We start from the raw sequence: 26838 nt of genomic DNA on the forward strand, positions 1-26838 counted from the left end.
TGGCTGATGGGTCTGTCGTAGGTTATTCAATAGCAAGTTTGATAAGTTCGGACAGTGTAGTTGACTCCCCTCAGCATGCGAGTTCCGCCTGGAGTCCCGGAGAAAGTCCGCAACAATACACGGGTTTCAACGCCATCTTGCTCCAGCCACTGCCGGCAGCGATCGTACGGAATTCCCCGGCGTAGTCAGCTGCCATGTGCCTCCCTTGATGTATCTCGCATAAAATAGTTCCAGGATCCCAACCACTCACGGAATGATAGAACACAGCCTTGAAAAGATTGTAGAATTCTGTTTCAGACTGTAACGTAGGGTCCTGGCTATCCCAGAGGGCAGTTACCCAAGCCCTTGCCTCACTAGTTAGTAGCAACAGCACAAACTGTACAGGGTCCTTGTCGGTGATGAATTATATGGAATAATGGGAGAAATACATGGAACACTGCAACAGGAAGATCTTGCACCGATCTGGAGAGCCATTGAATCGTTCTGGGTGGCCATGGGAATGCAATGAGCGAAGGAGTCACTGAAGTCACAGTAAGTATGACCTGTGAAAGTCTCTGAACGGTTTCGTGTCCTCAGCCATGGAAACCTCATGCTGGGCCAGTCTGTTTTGTACCTCCGCTGGATCCATGAAAATGGTGAAGTATTCTGTAATGATTGCACAAACCCTGAAGTGGATCCAGTTGTGGAGGTTTATTTATGCAATCAAACAGGTACGTTTAGTAACATGGGTAAGCATAGAACAGGTTGGTCTGAGGTTGATATACAGGGTAGCGTTCAGGAGGTGTCTGAGGGTCAGGCAGGAGAGAAAGTCTAGAAGCCAAGCAGGAGTCAGAAAAGCACACAGGATGAGGAAACGCTCGGTATGGCACATGGGAACAATACTTTGCAACGTGTGCACAGGGAAGGGAATCTTATAAAGGGGTTGGTAATGAGGGGAATGGGAATCAGGTGTGTGCTAGAATTCCGGTGAGTCAGATTGAGGGTGTGTGCGAGTGGGCATGGTTGTGCAGGGCTGAGGGTTGTTCCTGGGGCTCGTAACAAAATGAGATCTTCTCCATCATAACTGTATTCATTAATGCAACTTAAAATATTAAACATTACATTAATTTCACAGCCAAACCTTCACGGAAGGATGTAAACATCTGAAATTGAGTTGAGACACAGACACGTTTAGTACACAAACATTTCTCATGAGTTGTCCACTCTCCCACAAGTGTTTCTACAGTGCAAACATCCCCAAGAGTAAACAGTAACACACTAGAACTTATACCTAGTGTACATATTCAGAGGACTAAATGAATGCAACATCCAAAATGGTATACAAACTGTGCTTTCTTGACTATATGATGTTTTAGAAATTTGTCTTAAATATGTACAGCAGATTGCTCAGGACACAGACCAGTGCAGACTAGAATAACTTGGAATGGAATATAAAATATGGAACAGTAAATCAACTCATTTCTGTATAGTAGGTGTAAAAGTCTGTTTACACACTGTAGGCACCTATGGTATGAACAGACACCCAAGACATTATAAACTATTTAAAATGGCAGTGATTGTTTATTTACATGTACATCACAATATAACACATAAATCAATACTACTACAATACATCATTAAGGCAAAAAAAAAGAACACAATTAAGGGTGTGTTTTTGATGGAGGTACAGGTAGATAGTGTTTTTGATGGAGGTACAGGTAGATGGTGTTTAATGGAGGTATGGATAGATGCTGTTTTTTATGGATTTGTGCATAGTGTTTTTGATGGAGGTACAGGTAGATGGTGTTTTTGTTGGAGGTATAGGTAGGTGGTAGATGGTGTTTTTGTTGGAGGTACAGGTATATCTTTTTTTAATGGAGGTACAGGTAGATTGTGTTTTTGATGGAGGTATAGGTAGGTGGTATATGGTGTTTTTGATGGCGGTATGGGTAGATGGTGTTAAAAGGATTTATGGATAGATGGTGTTTTTGATGGAGGTACGAGTAGATGGTGTTTAATGGAGGTATGGGTAAATGGTGTTTAATGGAGGTACGGTGTTTCCTGGTGGGTGTTTCTTCCTGCACCATCTCCAACTGTGCCCTTCTGACTCAAACATCTTTCAGCACAGCACTGACTTAAATGAAACACTAAAACATTAAAAAGCTCCAGATCTGTTTCCTTGCTACATGTACAGACCAGTCTGATCCTCATCAGAACTGGGGTCATATGAGATCAAAATCTAAAATCAGGTAAAATCTGAAGCAACTCAGGAGAATTTAACACAGTGACGCCGTTTTTCTTTAAGCAAATAAACAGGCCTGTTTATTGTTCTTGTATTGACTATTTCAGCAGATTTCCATAACTCCACAAACACAGTATTTTGGCCTAAGACTTTTACACAGTACTATGTATGGCAGACATAACTTTACTATACATATCAGACATAACTAATTAATAATTAATGTAGATCTACTCCTTCTGCTGCATTAATAATGTAGATCTACTCCTTCTGCAACATTAATAATGTAGATCTACTCCTTCTGCAGCATTAATAATGTAGATCTACTCCCTCTGCTACATTACCATCAAAAAATAAATATTTGTAGAAACTGACAAAAACATTTTCTCATCTGATTTATTGTGTCCAAAGTCCTTAATAATTAAATGTAGATGGTCATTTAACCAATGTCTATACTCCTGTAGTTCATCTGTGCCTGTTTGCCAGCAGCAAAAGTTTGGCAGCAAACTCATGTAAAATGTCTATTAAGCTTTATAAACCCTATAAAATACGTCAATCACATTACTATCAGACCACTAAATTCTTGAAGAACACTTTCTCATGTACCCATTCTATCTATGGCTTTCAATTTTATTCACTGTAGGAATTCTGAGAAATGGGATTGCAAACTCCTGTTAAATGTGCATTAATTTCCTTATATACAACTTGTAAAATTAACTAATCAAATTGTTATTAAGACACTCTAGTATATTCTTTAAGAACACTTCCTTATATGCTCATGATTTTGTAAATTTAAAGTGTCTTTACTGCAGGAATTTGGAGTAATGGAATGGAAAATATGTTTGAAATAACCCTTCCAGATTGTGGTTATATCTTGTTCCTCATACTCAGGCCTGCTACTGGAGGCCTGGGAGTTTGAAGATGTAGTGCAGTATTTTGCTGTTCCTGTTGTGCTCTTCTGCACTGAGGTTGAGGATGTCCTATCTGGGATCTGATGGAGGTTGTTCTACAGCTTAGGGGTCACAGCCCCAACTGCTCATATCTCCACTGGCACAACCTTGGTGTTAATTTCCGCAATCTCTTTATTGATTCTTTGTTTCCCTGCTATTAATCCAACTTATCATATTCCTTCTATTAGATGTTTCCATCACTTGGGACTGCGACATCTATTACCACTGCTGTTCTCTGCATCTCGCCCACTATCACAATATCTGGTTGCTTTACTACTCCTTGTTTATGTCTGTCTAGATTTCATGGTCTCACGGGATATTAGTCTTGTTGTTCTCCATCACTCTGTGGTTCTTCACATTTGATCTCCAGCTCATATGCCATGCATATGCTTCTGTATATGATCTGCCACTTGCATGTCTATTTCAATGTTTGCTTTCTTTCCTGGTACTAGGTGCTAGATCACCTCAGATGTTCATTTGCACAGACTACATCTTGGGTCTTTTCTGGTGCTATACACCTCTGCTTCATCTACCTAGTGCTTAGTGCTTGATCTTGTGCTGCCATGATTACTGACTCTGTGCTGTCCTTCAGTTCTGCCTTTTCCATTCATTGGAAGGATTGTCTTTAGTCGACAACTTCCGCTATCACTTGGCGCTTTGTTTCATTGAGGGGCATCTCTTTCCATGGAACCTCCTCTACTTCCATGGTGAGCCCATCTGACATCTCACTGAGGCACTCCATCAGCTCATCCTTGGGGGCCATTGCTTAGATGTATTCATGAACGTTTCATGTCTCACCCTGGACAGTGGATTTGTTAGTCAACTTCACCCTCATTCCTTTTGCTATTTGCAGCTTTTGGGTGGAGTGCTCCATACATTGTTTCCTGGCCTTGATGTTGGCAGCTTGCAGTTCTTCTCTTTGCCAGCTTATCATGCCTGCTGGATAGCTGATGACTGGCATGGCATACGTGTTATGGTCATGATCTTATTGTTCCCAGTCAACTGAGTCTTGAGGACTTGCCTTACCCTACAGAGGTACTTGAATGTTGCCGTCCATCTCATTACCTGTGTTGCTTTACTTTGGAACTCCTTGCTGAAAAATCCCTCAACCTGATTTGAAGAGCAGCCTACAGGAATATCTTCATTAAAAACCATTTTTATCTTAGAAAATGAAATGTCCTTCCTTCCTCCTAGATCTCAGTTCTTCACACTGCTCCTGGATGAAGCTCTGCTACTTGTGAGTTTTTCCAAACTCTCCATTATACCATGCGCTTCATGGTGGGAGACTAGAATTTCTTTTGAACCTTTAGGTCTCACAGGTTCTTAAAACTCAGATTATATTTCTGAGTAATAAACATTTATAATCTCATTGATTATATTGTTTGTGTATGTTACAATAAGATCATCAACCAGGGAAACACCATGGTCATTAGAGAGCTGCAAAGCAGAGTGGTGGGAGGTTGGCTGGCTCTCGCATTTGATAGAGGACTGCTCTTTAAAAGCAGAATTTGGCCTGAAGATACCTAAGTACCCTGTTAAACAAGCCACAGTTTGTTGGAACTTCTGTAATATCAGATCCACTTAGGCTACATGTGGATGAAACCCAAGAAAATGAATCAAGAGCACTAAATATAGTAGGAGAGTCAGTGTCACTCCCTATCACACTTGATTCAACAAGCTTATCCAAAGCATCAACAACTGTAATATTAGCAGCAGCACACTTCAAGTCTGTTGATGACACTGATGGAGAGCTTTGTCTTGTGCTAAGGTTCAAATCAGTTTGGGTGGCTGTACCTCGTGCCATCTGCAGTGATGCATTTGTGGGAAGGACGTCACTCACTACCTGACTGTCTGTGGTAAGGGATCTCCCAGAGTTCATTGTTGCTGTGCTGATTTCAGACTCTGAGTACTGGGAAGGAGGTGCAGCTGCTGACCTCATCACTCTGAACCCTTGAATGCAAACTCACAGTCTGGCTTGCCTGACATATTTCAGATGAACTGGACTTAGCAGGCTGCATCTCCTTTTTATATAAATCAAGGATTTTGCAGATGTCCTCATCAGTGCAGGAATCACCATCACTCACTTTTTGCAAGACCAGCAAAAAAAAAGTTCTCTGCTATGACTTCAGTGTCAGAATGCGTAATTGGACTTTTATCCAATGCAACTGGAGTGCGTGTGGAGTATGAAGATCTCCTCAGAAGAATTAAGGCATTTGTTACAACCACGTCCAGGCTGTGAGGCCGTAACAAGGAAAACGAAAGATAAATTGCTAACAGAATGTAAGCTGTAAAAAGTGAATAGCAATAAAATAAACAAAAGCACAAATGGAAGTCTCCTTTTGGTGTATTTCACAGAGGATATTATTTACAAACAATCTTACTGGTGCAATGTCTTCAGCAGTGACCCAGGCCAAAACAATAAACAAAATCCACACTAATGGAAGAAAAATACACACTAAATAATCCCAACAAACAAAAGAAACATACAACAGACTTTCTTAACTACCTGACAGATAAACAGAAGCAAAACCCACACCCAACAAAAATGGCAGTCACTCCCTACCACCATTATCCAACACCAAAGCACCAAACAAAACAATATTTACACTCTCTGTCCAATATCTACAGGTATATGTGCAACAGCTACTGAAGCAGAAGGGGTGAAGCCAAAGAACAAAGTCCAAAAATGGGGAAAACAAGGTCATACACAAGTTATACAAAATTGCAACCAAAAGCCAAACAAACCAACAAAACTGTGTGTCTTCCCTCTTCCCTTCCTCCCTTGTGGGAGGGGCCATTAAATAGCAGGAGCAGTGGGAACTGTGTCCCTTAGTAAGCAGAGCACTACGGGCTGTGACCCCCATACTGGGAGAACGGCTCCAGCAGATCCCAGGAGCAACATCTGAGATCTCCATCCAGAAGATCACAGTCTAATTATTAGTTCTGTTGTATGTTTCTATAGGATTCATGACAATAGGTGTTACTAATGTTAGTATAGCAAATTATTGAGTTATAAACTGGGGGTAGGCAGGAATAAACTAGGTAGAGGCAGGGGTAAACTGGAGAGAGGAGGGGTAAACTGGATAGAAGCAGGGGTAAACTGGAGAGAGACGGGGTAAACTGGATAGAAGCAGGGGTAAACTGGAGAGAGACAAAGGTTAACTGAAGAGAGACACAGTGGTAAACTGGAGACAGGAGGGGTAAACTGGAAAGACACAGGGGTAAACTGGAGAGAGACACAGGGGTAAACTGGAAAGACACAGGGGTAAACTGGAGAGACACAGGGGTAAACTGGAGAGAAACACAGGGGTAAACTGGAGAGACACAGGGGTAAACTGGAGAGAGACACAGGGGTAAACTGGAGAGACACAGGGGTAAACTGGAGAGAGACACAGGGGTAAACTGGAGAGACACAGGGGTAAACTGGAGAGAAACACAGGGGTAAACTGGAGAGACACAGGGGTAAACTGGAGAGAGACACAGGGGTAAACTGGAGAGACACAGGGGTAAACTGGAGAGAGACACAGGGGTAAACTGGAGAGACACAGGGGTAAACTGGAGAGAGACACAGGGGTAAACTGTAGAGAGACACAGGGGTAAACTGGGCACAACAGAGGAAACTGGAAGCAGCTCCATCAGCAGATTGATGACTTCTCCAGAGGAATAATAACAATGGGGTGTATTTTTTTTCAGATGCAGCTGTCTGAAGGGATTAAGGACTCAGTGAAGAGGAACCAGATACACTAATCTTGAATCAGCTCATGGGCATAGATAATATGTTTAACCATCCACATACTGTTTGTACAGTTTTTCAGATGTAATACCAAACACATACAAAACAAAAATCAATTCTAACATTGTATTGTCGTGAGTCAGTATGTTGTGGTTCCTAGAAGAATGATTTTCTATAGATGTGTGTTGTTCAGTAGTGAGTGAGTGTGATGGGGCATCTCTCCTGCACAGAGTGTGTCATTGTGCTGTATCACATCCTCCCCCTCCACACCTGCAGTAGGTCCCAGCTGCAGCAGTGCAGTCTCTGTGCAGTCTGACTGAGGGAGGTTTTTGTACGACTCTCTAACACTGTGTGAACAGCCAGTTACCACCAATGTTGTGCTCACTCTGACAGTAATAATCTCCTGCATCTTCAGTCTGGACTCCTCTGATGGTCAGAGTGAAGTCAGATCCAGATCCACTACCACTGAAACGAGCTGGAATTCCTGACTGTAAGTTAGTAGCCCTGTAGATCAGGAGTTTAGGAGCTTCTCCAGCTTTCTGCAGGTACCAGTTTAGATAATGTCCATAGCTGCTGCTGTAATACACCGCAGGGTTTGTTCTACAGCTGATGGTGACTGTGTCTCCTGGAAGAGCAGATTTCACTGAATCCTGAGTCACTGTTACCTGACCTCTGGATCCTAAAAAATGAATACAAAACACAAAAAAGTTAACAATTAACTGTACATATGCTATTATATAGTACTACTAACCCTGTGAATAATTTTTTAAATAAGAATAGTAGATCTGTGTCACAGTGATAGTTCACCACAGAGGTAAAGCAGTGAGTTACCTTGAGTCCAGAGGAGCAGTGTGCAGATGAAGATGGGGATCAAAGTCATGGTTGCTGTGGGTGAAGTTGCTGGGACAGGCAGCTCTCAGTCATGAAGTGTTAAACTCACAGGACTATAAACACTCCCAGAGCACTGAAGCAGGTGCTGCACATGCAAAGTTTCCTCTCTACACAAATTCATCTACACACACACACACACACACAAAATAAAACTTATCCCCAAATGTAATTTAACAGACCTTATTACACATCTGTAACATGGTTCTATAGTAGCGCTGTTGCTGAGTGAGGGTACCTGTTTTTCCTTAAGCCAACTAAAACAATTTGTAATGGATTGGTCTATCCTTTATGCAGACATCAACACAGCTTGATCTATAGGCTCTGTTGAAATGGAGCTAGACAGAACAGGCTTATCAATAGCAGCACAGAGATTGTTGGATGTTGAAAGAGCAGGCTTAAGGACAGAGGGCTTAAGGAAAGCAGGCTTAAGGAAAGAGCAGGCTTAAGCGCAGGACAATTAGCTATAATGTGTCCATGCCCATGGCAGTAGAAGCACTTTCGTGTTTCCACAGAAACAGACAAAAGGGGGCATCCGATTTCGGGAAGCTCACAGGAGTCCTTGAGCGAGTTGAAAGACTGGGAGCTTCACTATGGGAAACAGGTGCATTGAAAACATTTCTGTGAGTCAGCACTAATTCATCTGCAAGCATCGAAGCAGCAGATAGATTACACATTTTTTTTTACATTTAAATACATTACAATGATATCAGGAAGACAATTCTTGAATTCTTCAACCAGTATGAGCTCTTTAATTTGGTCAGATGTGGCAGTTAAGCAGCACACCACTTCTCTAATAAAACATTTCTCTGAAAAATTGCACAATTGTCTGGCTGGGGTTATTCTTTTAGCAACTAAAATTCTGTCTGTTTGCTTCCTGCACTGGTTCATATGCTCAGAGAACAGCTGCTTTCACAAGGTGGTAATGTAGGCTCTGCTCAAGCATTAGGGAGGAACACACATCTACCTACTAACTTACACTGTAGTAAGATGGCCCATACATCCTTGGGCCAATTTTAATCCAGCACACAACCCCATACTGAAAACATTGCAGACCAGCCTTAATCCAGCACATAGACCCGTTACTGAAAACAATCCAGACTGGCATTATTCCAGCACACAGACCCCATATTATATATGGAATATTCAAATCTTATCTGAAAATGCACTTTAAGCACAAAAATCTTGCCTTAAGACTCAGTAAAACCATGAGACATAGCCTTCTTGTTTTGAGGGAGTTCATGTTGTCTGTTGTACTGGTAGTGATGTTTGATTATTATTTTGTATTATTATCCCAGAAGATATCTTCAGATGTATTACACTATTTAACAGACAGGAGCTCAGGGATAGTGTGAGTAAAGATTTCTTAGCCTGTCAAAAACTGAATAAAATGCAGGGAGCCAATATGCCTGTTGTCTGTGTATGATCTGATTATGCAATTTGTATTCTTATGACTACATGTAGAACACAAAATAAATATTCAACCAAACTGATACACATCACGCACACATCTATGTACCTTCAAAATAAACAGAAGATCATTCAGTCTGGAAGATCATCTGGTATTCTGGAATGTTCTTCATTCTGATGGGATGACCCACAGTTCCCACAGTTATACTCCGTGACGTCACTAAAGGAGAGGTTCTGTGACTTCATTGATAACGGCCTCATGTCCATTTATTTTGCCAGAATATTTTGTTAACGGGAGTAGGAAAGTTCTCTCTTAGTGTGAAATGGCTGGGATGTAACAGGAAGGACACTGGTTGGGTCAGACCTTTATTGCCTTTTTGATTTGATATCTGACATTTTTATTTATCACCACAAGGGGAGCTCTGCTGACATGGGCATGTCCTGGCAGGAACACAGAAGTGGACCTGCAGTGCTGTGTGCATTCTGGCTTTATAGTTCTTTACAGATGTGTGTGTTCAGTAGTGGTGAGTGTGGTGCGGTTCCTGTCCTCCACAGAGTGTGTCATTGTACTGATTGGTGCAGTACAGAAATACATCTGTGATCTATTTGTGCAGTATAAAGCCAACAAGCCTCTGAGATCATCAGCAAGCAGTGAACTAGTCACGCCTAGAGAGATTTTTAACATCCTTCACATTTAACTTTTCACTTTTAATTTTAGCACTGGAATTCACTTTTATGTCTTTTAAAGTGAAGTCAGTTTTCTGTTTTTTAATTTTTTACCTACATTTGGTAAATCCTAGTGTATTTAGAGCTTTCTTCTTGGCACCTTCCATTTGAAGTTTGTTGTAATTAATAACCACTTTATCATTGTATTATATTTTCCCCTTGCATCAGTAATTTTATTTATCTGTGTAGTTTTTTTTTTTTTACATAAGCCATCCTAACACGATAGATCTAAGGATGTAATAAGGTTGTTATGTAATAATCTTTTGTGAAGTATTTTAAATTACCATTGTGTATAAAGTGCTACATAAATAAACTTGTCTTGCCTTGTATCACATCCTCCCCCTCAACAACTGCAGTAGGTCGCAGCTGCAGCAGTGCAGTCTATGTGCAGTCTGACTGAGGGAGGTTTTTGTACGACTTTCTAACACTGTGTGAAGACCATGGCATTGACCCAGTGTTCACTCTGACAGTAATAATCTCCTGCATCTTCAGTCTGGACTCCACTGATGGTCAGAGTGAAGTCAGATCCAGATCCACTGCTTCTGAAACGAGCTGGAGTTCCTGACTGTAACTTGTGAACATGGTAAAACAGGCGTTTAGGAGCTTCTCCAGGTTTCTGCAGGTACCAGGCTAGAAGCTCATTTCCAGCATCAGTGTTCACTGGTGGACTAGATCTACAGCTGATGGTGACTGTGTCTCCTGGAAGAGCAGATTTCACTGCAGGAGTCTGAGTCACTGTCACCTGACCTCTGGATCCTGAGGAAGAAATTAATACAAAACACAAAACATTTAGCTGCACAGATACTTTAATGTGTTACTCTAAATCTGTGAATAGTGCATTTAAAATAAGAATAGTAGATCTGTGTCACATGGATAGTTCACCACAGAGGTAAAGCCATGATTTACCTTGAGCCCAGAGGAGCAGTGTGTAGATGAAGATGGGGATCAAAGTCATGGTTGCTGTGGGTGAAGTTGCTGGGGCAGGCAGCTCTCAGTCATGAAGTGTTAAACTCACAGCACTATAAACACTCCCAGAGCACTGAAGCAGGTGCAGCACATGCAAAGTTTCCTCTCCCCTCCCTCCCAGTATGAACATTACAGCTCTAAGTGCCCCCTCTCACACTGTGGCCCAAGAATGAAACAGTCTGTTTTCCCTTTACTGATGGGCTCATGTATATTTTAAAGAGCTTTGCTCTGATTAGCTGTAGTTAGCTACAGAGTTGATATTTTTAACAACCAAATTAGTTATCTTCTGAGTTGTCTTGTTGATGAAATATGAATTAAAAATTTACCTGACAGGAATTGACAGAATCATCTTCTATTGCAGATTTAAATGGGAGCACAGGCTTCTTTGAATGAAACACAGGCAGAAAAATAAAATGAACCTCTGTGTAAATAAGCTAGATGGTCATTACTACTTAGTTAGTTATGCTAGTAACTAACATCACTAATACTAGCTTGATAACAGCATGAAGTAAATTAAAGTTGTCAGCTCACTATGAAACTGTATACTTAAGATTATAGGACTTCAACCAACAAAATGTGTAAAAGCAGGGCCAGCTGCTTATAGGTTGTGTTTGAGATCGTGATGCCAATAAAATGCTAAATCCAAGATGGCGGCGCTGTAGCGCGCAGCGGCCACTCCAGGTCCGATAAATGGTGCTATTGTGCTACTATCTGTGGTCTCTACCACATTTTTCCAGCAACATAAACCACAAATACATGGAAACAACAGACCTCCATGTATACCACCACCATAGCCTGCTACACTCCCCTCACACGAACTGTTCACCCTTTTGCCATCTGGAAAAAGGTACTGCAGCATCCGGTCCTGCACCTCCAGACTGTGCAACAGCTTCTTCCCATTAGACTCCTGAACTCTGGCTAACTCCAATCCCAATTCAGATTCCAAAAATGGGCACTTTATACACACACACATACACACATGCTTATACACAGTCACACACACACACACACACACACACACACACACATACACACACACACACACACACACACACACACACACACACACACACACACACACACACACACACACACACACACACATACATACATACATATCCATACACACTCTCACACATTGTTTTGCATCGCACTAGTGCTGAAGTCAAACCTCACACAAATAAACTATGCACTCCTGTTGCAGTCTTGCACATTATCCTACTTTCTGCTAGAGTACTGTACTAAACCAGCACTGTACTCTGAAATGTTCTGGCTGCTACCGGTGACTGCTATGTTCTGTATAGCATGTCACTGACTCCTATGCACAACTCACTTTACATATTCCCAGTACTGTGTACTGGACTAAATAATTGCACTGTCTACTCATTTTGTATTTGTCCTGTCCTGTATTTATTATTGTTTATTTAATGTTTATGACATTTTACACTATATTGGATTTTTTGCACTTGTATAGCATGTTGTCTGTTGCACTGTGTTGCACCATGGTGCTGGAGGAACATTGTCTCGTTTTTATTGTGTACTTGTATATAGCTGAAATGACAATAAAGCCTCTTTGAACTTTGAACTTTGAAATTGGAACTGCCTCTCTCTTCAGTGTCAAACACTGGGTGGAGCTGCTCCATATTGTACTGGATAGGATACGTTCTATGACTAGATGACAAAGCCCTTTTGTAAATCACTCACACATTTATATTTTTAAATGCCAAAAATCTGCAGAGTAAGCTAACGCATTTGAATGAAAGTTGTCTGGGATCCTGTTAAATATGAAAACAACAAAGCCCATTAACAGTGTGGTTCCTTGGGAAGGGTGTGACATCATCTTCACAGCCTGGAATGGTACATTTCTGTATGTAATCTGTCATTTTCATAGTTGGTCTGTTGTCATTGTTTTGTTCTTCACAACTCCTGCAGAACTGCTGAAGCTTTGACTGTGCAGGTCGATGGTAATGTCACCTGGGCTAGAATGTGGGCTGGTGTATGCAAATTTTAGGAGCATAAATATTAATGAGTCAAGACTGTTGTGTAATATTCTAGGATTTTGGAATTGGCTCATTTTACGACCTTGTTTTGCTTATATGCGATTTGTATTTGAAAGAGTAAACAGTGTTTGAGGTTCACAGTATGTCAGGTCCACGTACCAAACTCTCCTTATTCAACTTTGCCAAGATAAATGCTGTTTTCCATTTTATAAGACTGTCTATAGTAGACAGCAAGTCTCTCTACTTTACACAGGCTGTTACTCACCTGCTCTTCCATGGCTGCTCATTCTCTGCCCATAGCAGGTTACATCCCTGTAACAACATTGACCCAGAGTCACTGTGAAGATCCAGCTGCTGTTTATTATAAAACAAGACCTACAAGAATGATTAGGCAAACTGTGCAAGAAGCATGAGGGCTGCATGACAGTACCTCCATAATCCAGGCTTACTGAGACCCTCCCAGCTCATTTTGGACATTTTGGGTTCCACAAAAGAAGATGATATTAAGTCCTGCTTAGTTACTCTACCAACTTCAGCTTTGAGACAAAACTGCTCTATGCTAAGATGAAGCTGAGCTTAGCTCAGTTTGATATGTTCTGTTGGACAGACCCTGTGATGTCATGGGTTTGCCAGCTGGAACAATGATCAAAAACAATGTTCAAGCACAGTTGAATAAACTGAAATGAACCTAGCAAATCCCAAGTATTATTAATTTATGTCTATTACAGCCTAACAAGCTATGACTTTCAAAATATTTGTAATCTATAAATGTTTGATTCTCCCAAAGCACAGACCTCAGATGATAGAGAACACACGTATTTAAAGAAATTATATTCTACTGTGTATCACAGGCTGATCTTCAATGAACAAAATAAATATGTATTTGTCATTGCTCACTTAAAACTAAACACTGAGAAGCTTAGCTCTTTTAATTACATGATCAGTCGTCTTTTCTAATGAGGTATTTATTGTTTCTTCTTATTGATTTCAGTTGTGCAGTGTGACCTGTGCTATTTCCGTGCAAAACTTTGTAGAACAAATAGTAAACTCAGACAAATATATCAGGAAAACTCTTTATTATTGGGCAGGTGTCAGTAAGAGTCTGATGTGTTTTGTAAATCTGCGTCTTCATTCAGTTCTCTGCACATTTGGAGATCACTGGCTGTCTGCCTCTGAGAAGAAAATGAGCAATGTGTGAGACAACTGCAGTTCCTCCCTCAGTACAGCTGGCTCTTCATCTGCCTCTGGGCTGATGGGAGATCAGTAGATTAGGTGAGTTCAGGGGTGTCATTCTGATGAGCTTCACCTAGGTCTGATTAGCTCTGTTCTGGGAGCTGTCCAGGGTCCTGAAGCACCTTGAGTTCCATGTTGCTGAAACAGATGTTACGACACAGTCTAGGTAGGGTCAGTGACAAAAATGATTAAATGATGAATATGGGTTAAATGGCAACAAACACACAATAAACAAAAACGGACTGACCACATTTATATTTTGTATGTTTTTATGCATCAAAGCTGGACATGCAGCTATCAAGTGCACTCTTTCGTGACAGTAAAAACACTCCTGTTTCTCAGGGACTTCACTGGTTTTATGTGGGGTAACTGGATTGTCTTTGCAACCAGATATACTGATCCTGGATCAGCTTGAGTACATGGACAATATGTTTAACCTTCTGAAGTCTCATGGCATTGTCTCTGTTTTTGCATATTTTCTTAAAATTCACTTTAAAACTTCTTAATTATACTTACATGCACTAATATTTGAAGAAAAATTGAGTATTTTCAATTTATGATAGTTTAACCCTGATCAAGTTCCTAATACAATGACTCCGCAATCTGGACGTTCAGATCAGTGTAGTGTTTTGTCAAGAACCAGTGCAGGGCAGCCTCACATTGTTCAATGCATGTTAATGTTTGTTTGTTTACAGTGTCACTCTCTGTGAATGTTGTTTTTGTTGATTCTTTGTCTGGTTTCATATTTGCTTGTACTGAAGATGCAGCCAAACAAAAACAAGGCAGTAAATAAATAAACATTTTTTTAGATCATTATTAGGTTATTTAGCAGAAATTCACAGTAAATTCACAGTAAAACAGGACTGTTCAGCTAGAACTCTTTAATTAGTCCTCTTACACTTCTCAGCATTGATCATTGATTTTGTAAAGTTATATTGGCACGTCCAAAAAATGTTATCGAATGGTTATTTTACATTATTTTTTAAACATCTTAATGTACATATATTTTGAGAATACCAATTAAGACTAATTGTAACACTCGAAAAACGAGCAAACGGAGAAATATATAGACTGCAAGAAAATATTATTTAATTAATTTATTTTTAATGCCTAGATATTTTCCTGCATATTTTGAAAATTATTAATTCTATCCGTTATTACTCTTTTGAATAAGTCTTTCTAGAGCGCAGAGAGAGCAGCTTCTTTACAGCAGGAGGTTTTTGTACCACCACTGAACGAGTTTGTATCACTGTGGAGCACTTTTGGTGGCGGCACAAAACTCGCAGTTGGACGTAAGTAGACTTTACCTTTTCTTCACTATTAATCCACATTATGTAACGTTGCGTCAGTATGCACGGTGGTTTTGTAAACTACCCGTAATCTTTGTTAGACTAATTGTGACTTTGTAAAGTATCTTCCTATCTAATAACCGTTGCTATGTCGTTATAGACCTTCTAATATATACCGATGGAGGGTGTAGAAAATTGTCGTTCAGCAGTAAAAACATACATGTTTCAGAAATATCTCTCCACAAACCTTCATCTGCATGTTTGGTTTATTTTAAAAGTCAGAAATATCGGTGCCTGACTGGATTTTATCGGTGCAGTTCACTTATACCGGAATACTCGCATACTGAAGATCAAAACGTTGGTTACAAATACTCAAAATCTTGTATTAAACATCTAGAAAACAATTTGTGTAAGTCTTCAGAAAAATTATCTTGACTTGGATGTTGCATTAAATGCTGTGTTTTTAGAGTACAAAAATATGAAAAATATCTCCTAAAACACATTTTTGTGACCAAAACTCTCAGTTGGATATAAATAACTTTTTCTCATTATTGGTATCTGTCTTTATTTTTCCAGCTTTACTTCTGATTGTATATAGTATGTATGTAGTATCTTTGATAACGTCTTTCATTACTAAAAAGAAAAGAAAAACAAGCGTCTTTGGGGTTGTATCGTTCACTAACTCTGAAGCTAAACTACGCGCTGTAAAGAGAGGAGACGGCAGTGTGTTTATAGCAGGTTTATGTACGGACCTTAAACTAAGTTAGTGTGGAGGACACTGGACGTAAGAAGAACTTCACTTTTTATTCACAGTAAATCACAGTTTTAAGTAGGTATTGTTTGTAATAAAGGTCTATTTATTAAAGCGCATTAAATGTCATTTTATTCGCGCATTTTTCCTAACCATTGCAGTGTTATTACAGCTTTTAGTGTAAATCGAACCACATTTTTATCGTTTTTTTTTATCAAAAGCATAAATGTTTCAGCAAAATCCCTCATCAAACCTTTATTCTGCCTACTGGATTAATTTTCATTAGTATAAGTGTTTGTCTCTGACTGGAGGTTCTCGATGCAAAGTACTTTAACCGTAATACACGCATACTGAACAATCACCGCCTGTTAAATATACTTCCATTTTAATTTATGTATGATTATAAATTATATTGATTTAAATGGTTCGTGAATTAAATATACTGCCAGGGTTTTAATGCCCATGGAAAATTATATTGTTGATCTAATACATTTCTGACTTTAGTTCCACAGAAAGAGGAAGTGAAACACAACTGATTTTCCTGCTAACGGTTCCTGCCTGTCTGAGCTGTAGACCGTGTTGTATCTCCTAGGTGACGCCCCGCCAACCCTCACGGTCCTGCCCCCCTCCAGTGTACAGCTGCAGCAGGAGAAGGTCACACTCGTGTGTCTGGCCAACAAGGGCTTCCCCTCAGACTGGAAGCTGAGCTGGAAGGTGGCTGGTAGCAGCTGGAGCTCGGGGGTGAGCCAGAGCTCCGGGCTTCTGCAGAAGGACGGCCTCTACAGCTGGAGCAGCACCCTGACCCTCCAGAAGGAGGAGTGGCTGAAGAACACAGTGACCTGTGAGGCCACCAAGGACTCCCAGTCTCCTGTCACACAGACACTGAGTAGAGAGCAGTGTGCTGAGCCGTGAAACTCCCACATGTGTGCTGATGTGTTCTCCTCTCACTGATTAATGTGCTGCCTTTTAGATAGTCTGTGTTTATTACTCAAATGTTCCTGTTTATTGTTCAAAATGAAATTAAAAAATTTGAATAAATGTTATAGTCTCTTAATTAGAACATTTCCCACAACATTACTCATAACAATAAATACCTTTAAAGTCTACATTTCTATACAGTAGAAACACTAATGTGTGATGAGGTATAGGATTAAACTTTGATAAACCTGCCATTTCATCAATCATAATAAAGAAGGAAGCAGGAAGCCAGATATTATGGAAGCAAAAAGTAAGATATTTCCACGTTTCATTCAGTAGAAACTGTAACACGAGTAAGTCGGTGTATTTTAGGAACATCAGGGGCTGGAGGACAAACCATCTTTGGCCCTTTCACTATATCACAATATTATCATTTTTAGATCATTTCTGCCTGAAACTAATCCCATAATGCTTTATATCACTTTGTAGCGCAAGCTGGGCTGTTTTTCAATAAAATACTCTCATTAAAATATTTCTGCCTGAAACTAACCCCCTTTAGCACTTGTCTGTTTAAAATAAAGCTTTGACCTAATGTATTAAGTGTAATAACAAAGAACTCCTTAATATTTGGTACATGTTTTTTTTTATTGCGTCACACAGTGCTATTATGACACAGCCTGGTTTATCACACAGTGGTACTGAACTAAATGTGTATTGCTCTAAGTTACCCAGTACAGGTTTAACATACATACACCCCACTCACCTGATATCCACCCCGACTCTGTGTGTGTGAGTGCGTGTGTGTGTGTGTTACTGAGCTAAAGGTTTGCTGCTCTAAGACACTGGAAACCTGGACACAGTGCTGTTCTGTTCTGGGTGTCAGAAATCTGCATTGCCTGTACAGATTTAACATACATACACCCCACTCACCTCATACACACCCCAACTCAGTGTGTGTGTGTGTGTGTGTGTGTGTGTGTGTGTGTGTGTGTGTGTGTGTGTGTCTGTGTCTGTGTGTGTGTGTTGTGGGGGCGGCAGAGGGCATAGAGCAAGCCATGCGCTTGTGTGTGAGAGAGAGAATTTTACTGAAAGATTTCAGTCAGTTTTTCAAAAAGTCATTGTTTCAATTGGTGGCATTATGTCATCTTGTTGTGTAGTAAGTTTATTTAAGCAAGTATAGTGAGGTTATTTAACTTTACACCCTAAAGATCTTAAATATTTCACTTTTACTTGTTAACAAAGATTTAGAATGGACATGAAAAGTATGTGTTGGTAGAAATGTTGCACAATGGCTGAGAATAATCAGAGGAAGGCACAGACATGGTGATTAGTGCTTTAGTGTGTGCTTACATCACCTCTAAACAGGACAGAATCTCCTGAAGATTACTGACAATGATTTAGCAGTCATACTACTAGTAGAGATTTCTCTTCTCTAATAACTACCTGCTCTATTATAAGAACAACTGTCCCAAGAGACCAAAGGACTCCGTACTGCAGTGCTGTGACTGGTTTCTGATGCTCCATGCACTGGGTGTGTGTAAATGTGCCTCTGTGGGGTCTTGATAAGCACTAGATAAATTCCATTTGTTGTTATTATTGTTATAACTGTAGTGTTTTGTCTTCACCTGCTCCAGCAGAAACAGAGAGATCATCTGATCAAAGAAAAGAGAGACAGGACTAGTTTGGGAGCTTCTCCAGGTTTCTAGTGATGCAGCCACACTGATAGACCAGGCTGATGTTCAAATCATTCTAACACATGAACATCAGGGCTAGAATGACATAAAGATCTACAAAACTCTCCTCTAACAGTGTTGACTGTATTATGCCTTTATGATTCATTATAGATTTTTATGTTTACTTCTGAGTCATTGTGCTGTGGTTCCTCTCCTCCACAGAGTGTGTCATTGTGCTGTATCACATCCTCCCCCTCAACACCTGCAGTAGGTCCCAGCTGCAGCAGTGCAGTCTCTGTGCAGTCTGACTGAGGGAGGTTTTTGTATGACTCTCTAACACTGTGTGAACACCCAGCTACTACTAATGTAATGTGCACTCTGACAGTAATAATCTCCTGCATCTTCAGTCTGGACTCCTCTGATGGTCAGAGTGAAGTCAGATCCAGATCCACTACCACTGAAACGAGCTGGAGTTCCTGACTGTAAGCTAGTAGCCCCGTAGATCCGGAGTTTAGGAGCTTCTCCAGGTTTCTGCAGGTACCAGTGTAAAGGTTGGGCACTCCAGCCCTGATACACTGCAGGGTTTGTTCTACAGCTGATGGTGACTGTGTCTCCTGGAAGAGCAGATTTCACTGCAGGAGTCTGAGTCACAGTCACCTGACACATGGATTCTGGGGGAAAAAAACAAAACAAAACAAAGCAAATCCAATTTAAATCATATTTTATTTTCCATTTCTTATGTTGCTTATATCTGTTAATAGAAGGTTTAGAATATTTTATTAAACAAGACATCTGTTTTTGTTTTTTTAGGTTATTCACCTCAAAAGCAAAGCATAAAATGATCTTTTACCTTGAGTCCAGAGGGCCAGTGTGCAGATGAAGATGGGGATCAAAGTCATGGTTGCTGTGGGTGAAGTTGCTGGGGCAGGCAGCTCTCAGTCATGAAGTGTTAAACTCACAGGACTATAAACACTCCCAGAGCACTGAAGCAGGTGTTGCACATGCAAAGTGACCTCTCTGTTTTAATACACGTCTACCAAATACTCTCTGTGGCCTCTCTGTATTAATACACGTCTACCAAATACTCTCTGTGGCCTCTCTGTATTAATACACGTCTACCAAATACTCTCTGTGGCCTCTCTGTATTAATACACGTCTACCAAATACTCTCTGTGGCCTCTCTGTATTAATACACGTCTACCAAATACTCTCTGTGGCCTCTCTGTATTAATACACGTCTACCAAATACTCTCTGTGGTCTCTCTGTATTAATACACGTCTACCAAATACTCTCTGTGGTGTCTCTGTATTAATACACGTCTACCAAATACTCTCTGTGGCCTCTGTCTGAAGTAATGACTCCACTGAATACCTCTTATATAACCATATTTAACAGAACCAACCATACTAGATAACTATAAACTTTATAATATAATGTAATATATATATACTCTTAAAGGTCAAATAGTACTTCTATTTAATATAAACAATGTCAAAAAACTATGGTACAGTGTGCTGATTATTGGATAACTGGAATTGATAAACAGATTTAGAGAGAATGATAAGAAGTATTTAGTACATTTTAGGTAAGTATTTCTAAACGTGTGTGTGGTGCAGTGCTCTCAATCGCTCCTCTGTACAGGATCTCTGTTGTGCCTGCGGTCTACATACTTTCCACAAGGGGCGCTGGTGAGTTGTACAGTGGATGTCTAAGATGTGAAGCAGAGTGTTCTGACCAGAGTAGAAGAACAGAACTGCTGTTAAAGTCACAGCAGCTCACTGACTCTTAGTGCTGCATTTAGGGAAGAGGAGGAGGAGCTCTACCATCTTCCATGATGACCTCAGTCAGCTGTAATGTAATGTAACACACTTACACAGTCCTGAACAATGGAGCTTATAGTCTGAAGAATGCTCTTTTTTCTTAATTCACCACTCGGGTGGGTTTAATTATTGAGTTTTGTTTTCACTTCAATAAAGCTTCATTTTGAACTTGGTCTGTTCTTGTATTATTTTATTATTCACTATCTGTACTGTAAGATTCTTTGCACTGGAGTGTGTTGTGCTTGAGTAAGTTGGGCTAATGAAAGCTGAACATCTGCAAAAAGTGTTGTTCTATTCTGGGAATGAGCAGGTTTCCCAGAGCACTGAAGCAGGTGTTGCACATGCAAAGTGACCTCTCTGTATTAATACACATCTACCAAGTACTCTCTGTATTTCAGTTTTTTTTTATGGTTCCTTACACACTATAATTACAACTCTCACAGTTAGTGAAATCTGAGACTCAGACAGCAAAACCTCAGCCCAGATCTGCACAACTATAAGCAAATTCTCAGCCTCAGACTTTACACAAATCCCTTCTGCTAAACACACTTCTCTACATTAGACACAGAAATCTAACATATACGGCATTCAGCAGACACTCTTATCCAGAGTGACTTACAAAAGTACATTGCCATGTACTCATAGAATATATCCAAGTACAGTAGGTTAGAATTAAACATACCAATGAACTAGAATAATGTAGAATACAGGGATGAATGCTGATACCTAGAAGTGCAAAGTACATAAGGTCTATCTTAAACTATGATAAGTACTATAAATAATAAGTGCTATAAACAAAATATGCTAGAGTTTGTTAAGCAACATAAACAATGCCCTACAATAAATATTAAATTAGACAGTCAATATGGGAGCAGGGTCAGTCGTCCTTTAAATATTCTGCAAATAGATGGGACTTCAGTCTGCATTTGAAGACTGCAAGGGACTCTGCTGTCCGGACAGCAAGTGGGAGTTCATTCCACCATCTTGGAGCCAGGACAGAAAATAGTCTCCATGCTTGTCGTCCATGAGACCTGAAGCAAGGTATTTCAAGCGGAGCCGTACATGAGCTTTGAAGTACATGAGGTACGGCTCGGGCTTTGCACATTGACTTCATGTATGAAGGGGCTGGTCCATTTTTAGCTTTGTAGGCAAGCATCAAGGTTTTAAATCTGATGCGTGCAGCTACAGGGAGCCAGTGAAGGGAGCGCAGCAGTGGAGTAACGTGTGAACTTCAGAAGATTGAAGACCAGTCGTGCTGTTGCATTCTAGACAAGTTGTAGAGGTTTGATGGCTCTTAGAGGAAGACCAGCAAGTATTGAGTTGCAGTAGTCTAGCTTTGAGATCACAAGAGATTGCACAAGCACCTGGGTGGCTTCCTGCGAAAGAAAGGATTGAATCCTTCGTATGGTACAAACAAGGAATCTGCAAGGCCGGGTTAGATTAGAAACATGAGTTGAGAACGACAACTGGTTGTCCAAAGTTACGCCCAGGCTACGGGCAGCTTCGGAGGGTGATACCAGGGAGTTCTCTACAGAAACAGTGAGGTCATGGTAAGGGTTGGGAGTACCTGGGCTGATCAGAAGCTTGGTTTTACCTGGGTTGAACTTTAAGTGGTGGGCTGTCATCCATGACATGATGTCAGTCAAGCATGCCAAGATACGTCTGGAGACATGCGTGTCAGAGAGTGGAAAATAAATAAATAATTGAGTGTCATCAGAATAGCAGTGGTAGGAGAAACCATGCGAAGATATTACATCACCAAGAGAACGAGTATACAAAGAGAAGAGAAGGGGGCCCAATACTGAGCCCTGTGGAACACCAGTGGAGAGTCTACACGGTTTGGATGTGGATCCTCTCCATATCACCTGATAGGACCGTCCCTCCAGATAGGACTGAAACCATCTCCAAGCAGAGCCAATCACACCAAGCCTGGAAAGAACAGAGAGAAGAATGTTGTGGTTCACTGTGTCAAAGGCTGCTGAAAGGTCTAGAAGAATCAAAACAGATAACTGTTTGGTAGCATGAAGTTTCTCAGTCACTGCTATGAGGGCCGTTTCTGTAGAATGTGCCAGTTTGTAGCCAGACTGATTGGGATCTTGCAGCTGGTTCTGGGTGAGAAAGATAGACACTTGATTATAAACTGCTCGTTCAAGGGCTTATGAGAGGAAGTTGGTCTGTAGTTGGTAACGCTGGAGCTGTCAAGTGTGCCCTTCTTGAGGATTGGTACCACCCTAACGGTTTTGAATGCAGTAGACACGTATCCAGAAGATAACATGGTGTCACTTCTACTAAATACACTTCTCTACATTAGACACAGAAATCTAACATGACATCAATTCTACTAGTTTATCTGACTTTAAGTAAAAGACTTGCGGCATAAATATATGGAGGTATGTAATTTAGTCATGTGATCTGTTCACTTCATTATTATTTGCTGCACACAACCTTTTTACATATACGTTACAATGTTGTCTGGTGTTAACCTGACAAACGTAAGAAGAGGGAGAAACATCACTGGCCACAGATATATTTTTACTGTCCAGGGCCAACGTGGTGGTAACATCACATTGTGGCTGCAATCACACATAATGGAGTCCTCCATCGCCATGGCAACCTGAATCCTTACAAAAACACAGTCTACACACAAACGTTACACAAACTACACACCATCACCACAGTCCACACACTCACGTTAGACAGATTACATACCATCATCACATTGTCATGTTATCATATACATTATTTTTCAAAAGAACTGAGGTGTTCTGCTACTTTTGTGTGGCTGTGTGAACTGTGTGTAGTAATTTTACGAAATGAGCCCTGTTTTCAAAAACAGCCTTAAGCAATCATATAAAAAATATAATACACCAAATTCCTCCTCTCTTAGCTGTCATGACAATAAAAAAAACTAAATTATCAATATTCATTAAATATTAGGACAGTGTCATAATGCTTATTTATATTATGTATGGTAGCTCACTGGTTAAGGTACTTGCCTATTAATCAAAAGGTTGCCAGTTCACTTCTCCGCTGTTGGGCCCCTGAGCAAGACCCTCAATTGCTCAAATTGTATTCAGTCATAACTCTAAGTTGCTTTGGATAAAAGCTAAATGCAAAAATTAGTTTGGGAAAAGTAATTAAAGATTTTAAAAAAAATTTCCATTTCTGAAATATAAAGCTTGTGTGTTTGTGTGTGTGTAGTCACTATAATGTGAAAGAGGTTTTTGGATGATGCTTCATTAGAATGTATCACTATGGGTGACTCGTGGATGAGGCACTAAACTCAGTGAGTGGTAAGCTGGACTGTGGATGTCTCAGAGGTGCAGGAGGGAGTTCTGACCAGTGCAGGAGAGCAGAATGCAGCAGCTCTGTTTGTATTCTGTTCTGTGTCCTGGAATTTCTGTTACTTCCACTAAAATAAAGCTTCATTTTGGACATTGTCTGCTCTTTTATAAGAGACAAACATCTTTATTAATGTTACCAGACAGTTTATTGTGCCTGAGTGAGCTTATCTGAACAGACCAGAACATCTGGTGAAAGTGTGGCTCTATTCTGCGAAAAAGAGAATCACTCAGCCATGGTAATGCAAATCTGAGTTGCACCCCACTGCTTTCTCTCTCTCTCTCTCTCTCTCTCTCTCTCTCTCACTCGCTCGATCTCTCTCTCTCTCTCTCTCTCTGTCTCTCTCTCTCTCTCTCTCTCTCTCTCTCTCTCTCTCTCTCTCTCTCTCTCTCTCTAGGCCTGCTGAGGTGGATTATGTCGCCCCCTGCTGTCCAGGTTGGTGGCTCACTCTCCCTGCAGCTACTCCAACACCACCTAACATTCATTCCTCTTGTGGTGGTGAGTGTATCATTAGCCTGATTAAATGAACTAAATAAGAAAAACCTTATTCTTAGTAAAGAGAACATGTTTAACAACACCCTCCATATTCCTACACTCACCTCACTGTTTACACTTCTTGTTCACAAATCATTTTTGCACTTTCCATGTCTGCTGTATACATATGAAGCCTTGCAAATGTTTATTTTTAAATTGCCATTCTATTTCTATTATATTTTTTTATTATTTTTAATGATGCTGTGAGCTACCTGTTTTGTTGTACAAGTACAATGATAATAAAGTCTTTTCTGATCTTATCATATCATAGACCAGCGCCCTCCATACAGAACACGTTTCTTTATTAGTTATTGATTCCCCCTCTTGTCATGGTAGGCTGGTCATCCAGCAGGAGGGACACACGTACTCCTGCCCATGACCGCACTACACTACACTACACTACACACTACACTACACTACACACTACACTATACTACACACTACACTACACTACACTACACTCCACTACACACTACACTACACTACACTACACTACACACTACACTACACTACACTACACTACACTACACTACACACTACACTACAATATACTACACTACACTACACTACACACTACACTACACACTACACTACACTACACCACACTACACACTACACTACACTATACACTACACTACACACTACACTACACTACACTACTCTACACTACACTACACACTACACTATACTACACACTACACTACACTACACTACACTACACTACACTACACTACACACTACACTACACTACACTACACACTACACTACAATATACTACACTACACTACACTACACTACACTACACTACACACTACACTACACACTACACTACACTACACTACACTACACCACACTACACACTACACTACACTACACTATACACTACACTACACACTACACTACACTACACTACACTATACACTACACTACACACTACACTACACTACACTACACTACACTATACACTACACTACACTACACACTACACTACACTACACTACACTACACTACACTACACACTACACTACACTACACACTACACTACACTACACTACACACTACAATACACTACACTACAATACACTACACACTACAATACACTACACTACACACTACACTGCACTACACTACACTACACACTACACTACACTACACACTACACTACACACTACACACCTCTCATCCCATCAGTTGAGGACTACCCTGGTTACACACTCACCACCCCCTCATTTCCTTGCAGAGCAACAACATTCTTGAATGTTCACCCCATTGCCACATCAGTGCCTCACCTCAGTGGTCCTGCCCTCCCAGTTCACCTCCATCAAGAGTCCAGCGCTGAGTCTGACATCTCCATCCCAGCTCTCTATCAAGACCTCACTGAGGAATTCAGCCCAGTAAAGGCCACACAGCTTCCCCCACACAGAAAAACCGACTGCTCCGTCAAACTACTGGATAACACCTGCCCTCCTCAGTGTAAGGTTTACCCTTTATCTCAGTAGGAAAACCGAGTGATGGAGCAGTATATTCAGCAGGACATAGAGCAGGAGTACATTTACCCCTCCACCTCCACCTCAGTGTCTTCTACGTATAGAAGGACAGCAGGCTGAAGCCTTGCTGGGACCACAGAGCTCCTAATGCCCTCCTGGTGCAATATCTTCATTGCTGCTTTTGTGCATAATTCATGAAATTGATTTGTAATACAATAGTCATGACTTTTGTTTGAGAAAACTGACTGTCAAATAGCAAAAGTTTACTTTGTTAAAGTTTTAGTGTGAAAGGTAGTTTAGTATATGGATGGACTGACATGTTTTGGCTAAGGTCAAATGGTACCTCATAAGGAATAGAGCTGAGATTTGTCTGAACATTTTCATATGAAACATATGGGTATCACACTATAAGTAAGAACCTTTAAAGTGAATTTAAGAAAGTATGCAAAAACAGAGAAAATGCCCTGAGACTTCAGAAGATTAATGAGATCTGGGTATATCCATCATTGTTTACCTTGACAACATACTGGTATATTCCTTTTCCCTAGACTAAGATGTTTGCGACATTTGCCAGGTACTCTGGACAAAGGAGAGTTCCACCTGTGTGAGGTCAGCTACCTAAGCTAGCTCATAAATTTAATCAGTGTATGGATGCAGGCTGCTAAAGTGATCTACAGCACTTTCTGCAATTTGTCAACTTCTACAGGTGTTTAATTGGGGGTTTATTGTTAAGGTGGGAAGCAAAGTCGTCCACAGAGTGAGCAGCCAACACTGGGTAACAACCCAGAACCATATCAGTAAGTGAACTAAAGCCACACACGGGGCTCCAGCTCACACTCCCTCTGTCTGGTCAGCAGGACTGGAGACCTGGAGTGGCATCAGGAATGGAGCGTGTGGTC

The 26838-nt window shown here is 40.6% G+C and overlaps 1 long non-coding RNA gene, 1 pseudogene and 1 gene segment (V, D, J or C); 1 reads left to right on the forward strand and 2 right to left on the reverse strand.

Moving 5' to 3' along the window:
* Window positions 1-7186: 7186 nt before the first annotated feature.
* LOC145657620 (immunoglobulin kappa variable 1-39-like) lies at window positions 7187-7825 on the reverse strand (annotated as a pseudogene). Its single transcript, XR_014123497.1, has 2 exons — window positions 7733-7825; window positions 7187-7580 (listed from the first exon to the last, which is right to left on the reverse strand). The product of XR_014123497.1 is annotated as an immunoglobulin kappa variable 1-39-like (transcript).
* Window positions 7826-9646: 1821 nt separating this feature from the next.
* Window positions 9647-10944, reverse strand: LOC145657621 (immunoglobulin kappa variable 1-39-like). The segment is given in 2 exon segments: window positions 9647-10681; window positions 10832-10944. Coding segments are annotated over 2 exon segments (384 nt in total).
* Window positions 10945-14763: 3819 nt separating this feature from the next.
* Window positions 14764-16776, forward strand: LOC113568623 (uncharacterized). Its single transcript, XR_014123046.1, has 3 exons — window positions 14764-14909; window positions 15299-15416; window positions 16757-16776. It is a non-coding gene; the product is annotated as an uncharacterized LOC113568623 (long non-coding RNA).
* The last annotated feature ends 10062 nt before the right edge of the window (window positions 16777-26838 follow it).

Source organism: Electrophorus electricus, chromosome 4 (genome assembly GCF_041902795.1).
Source record: "Electrophorus electricus isolate QZ-2024a chromosome 4, ASM4190279v1, whole genome shotgun sequence".
NCBI lineage: Eukaryota > Metazoa > Chordata > Actinopteri > Gymnotiformes > Gymnotidae > Electrophorus > Electrophorus electricus.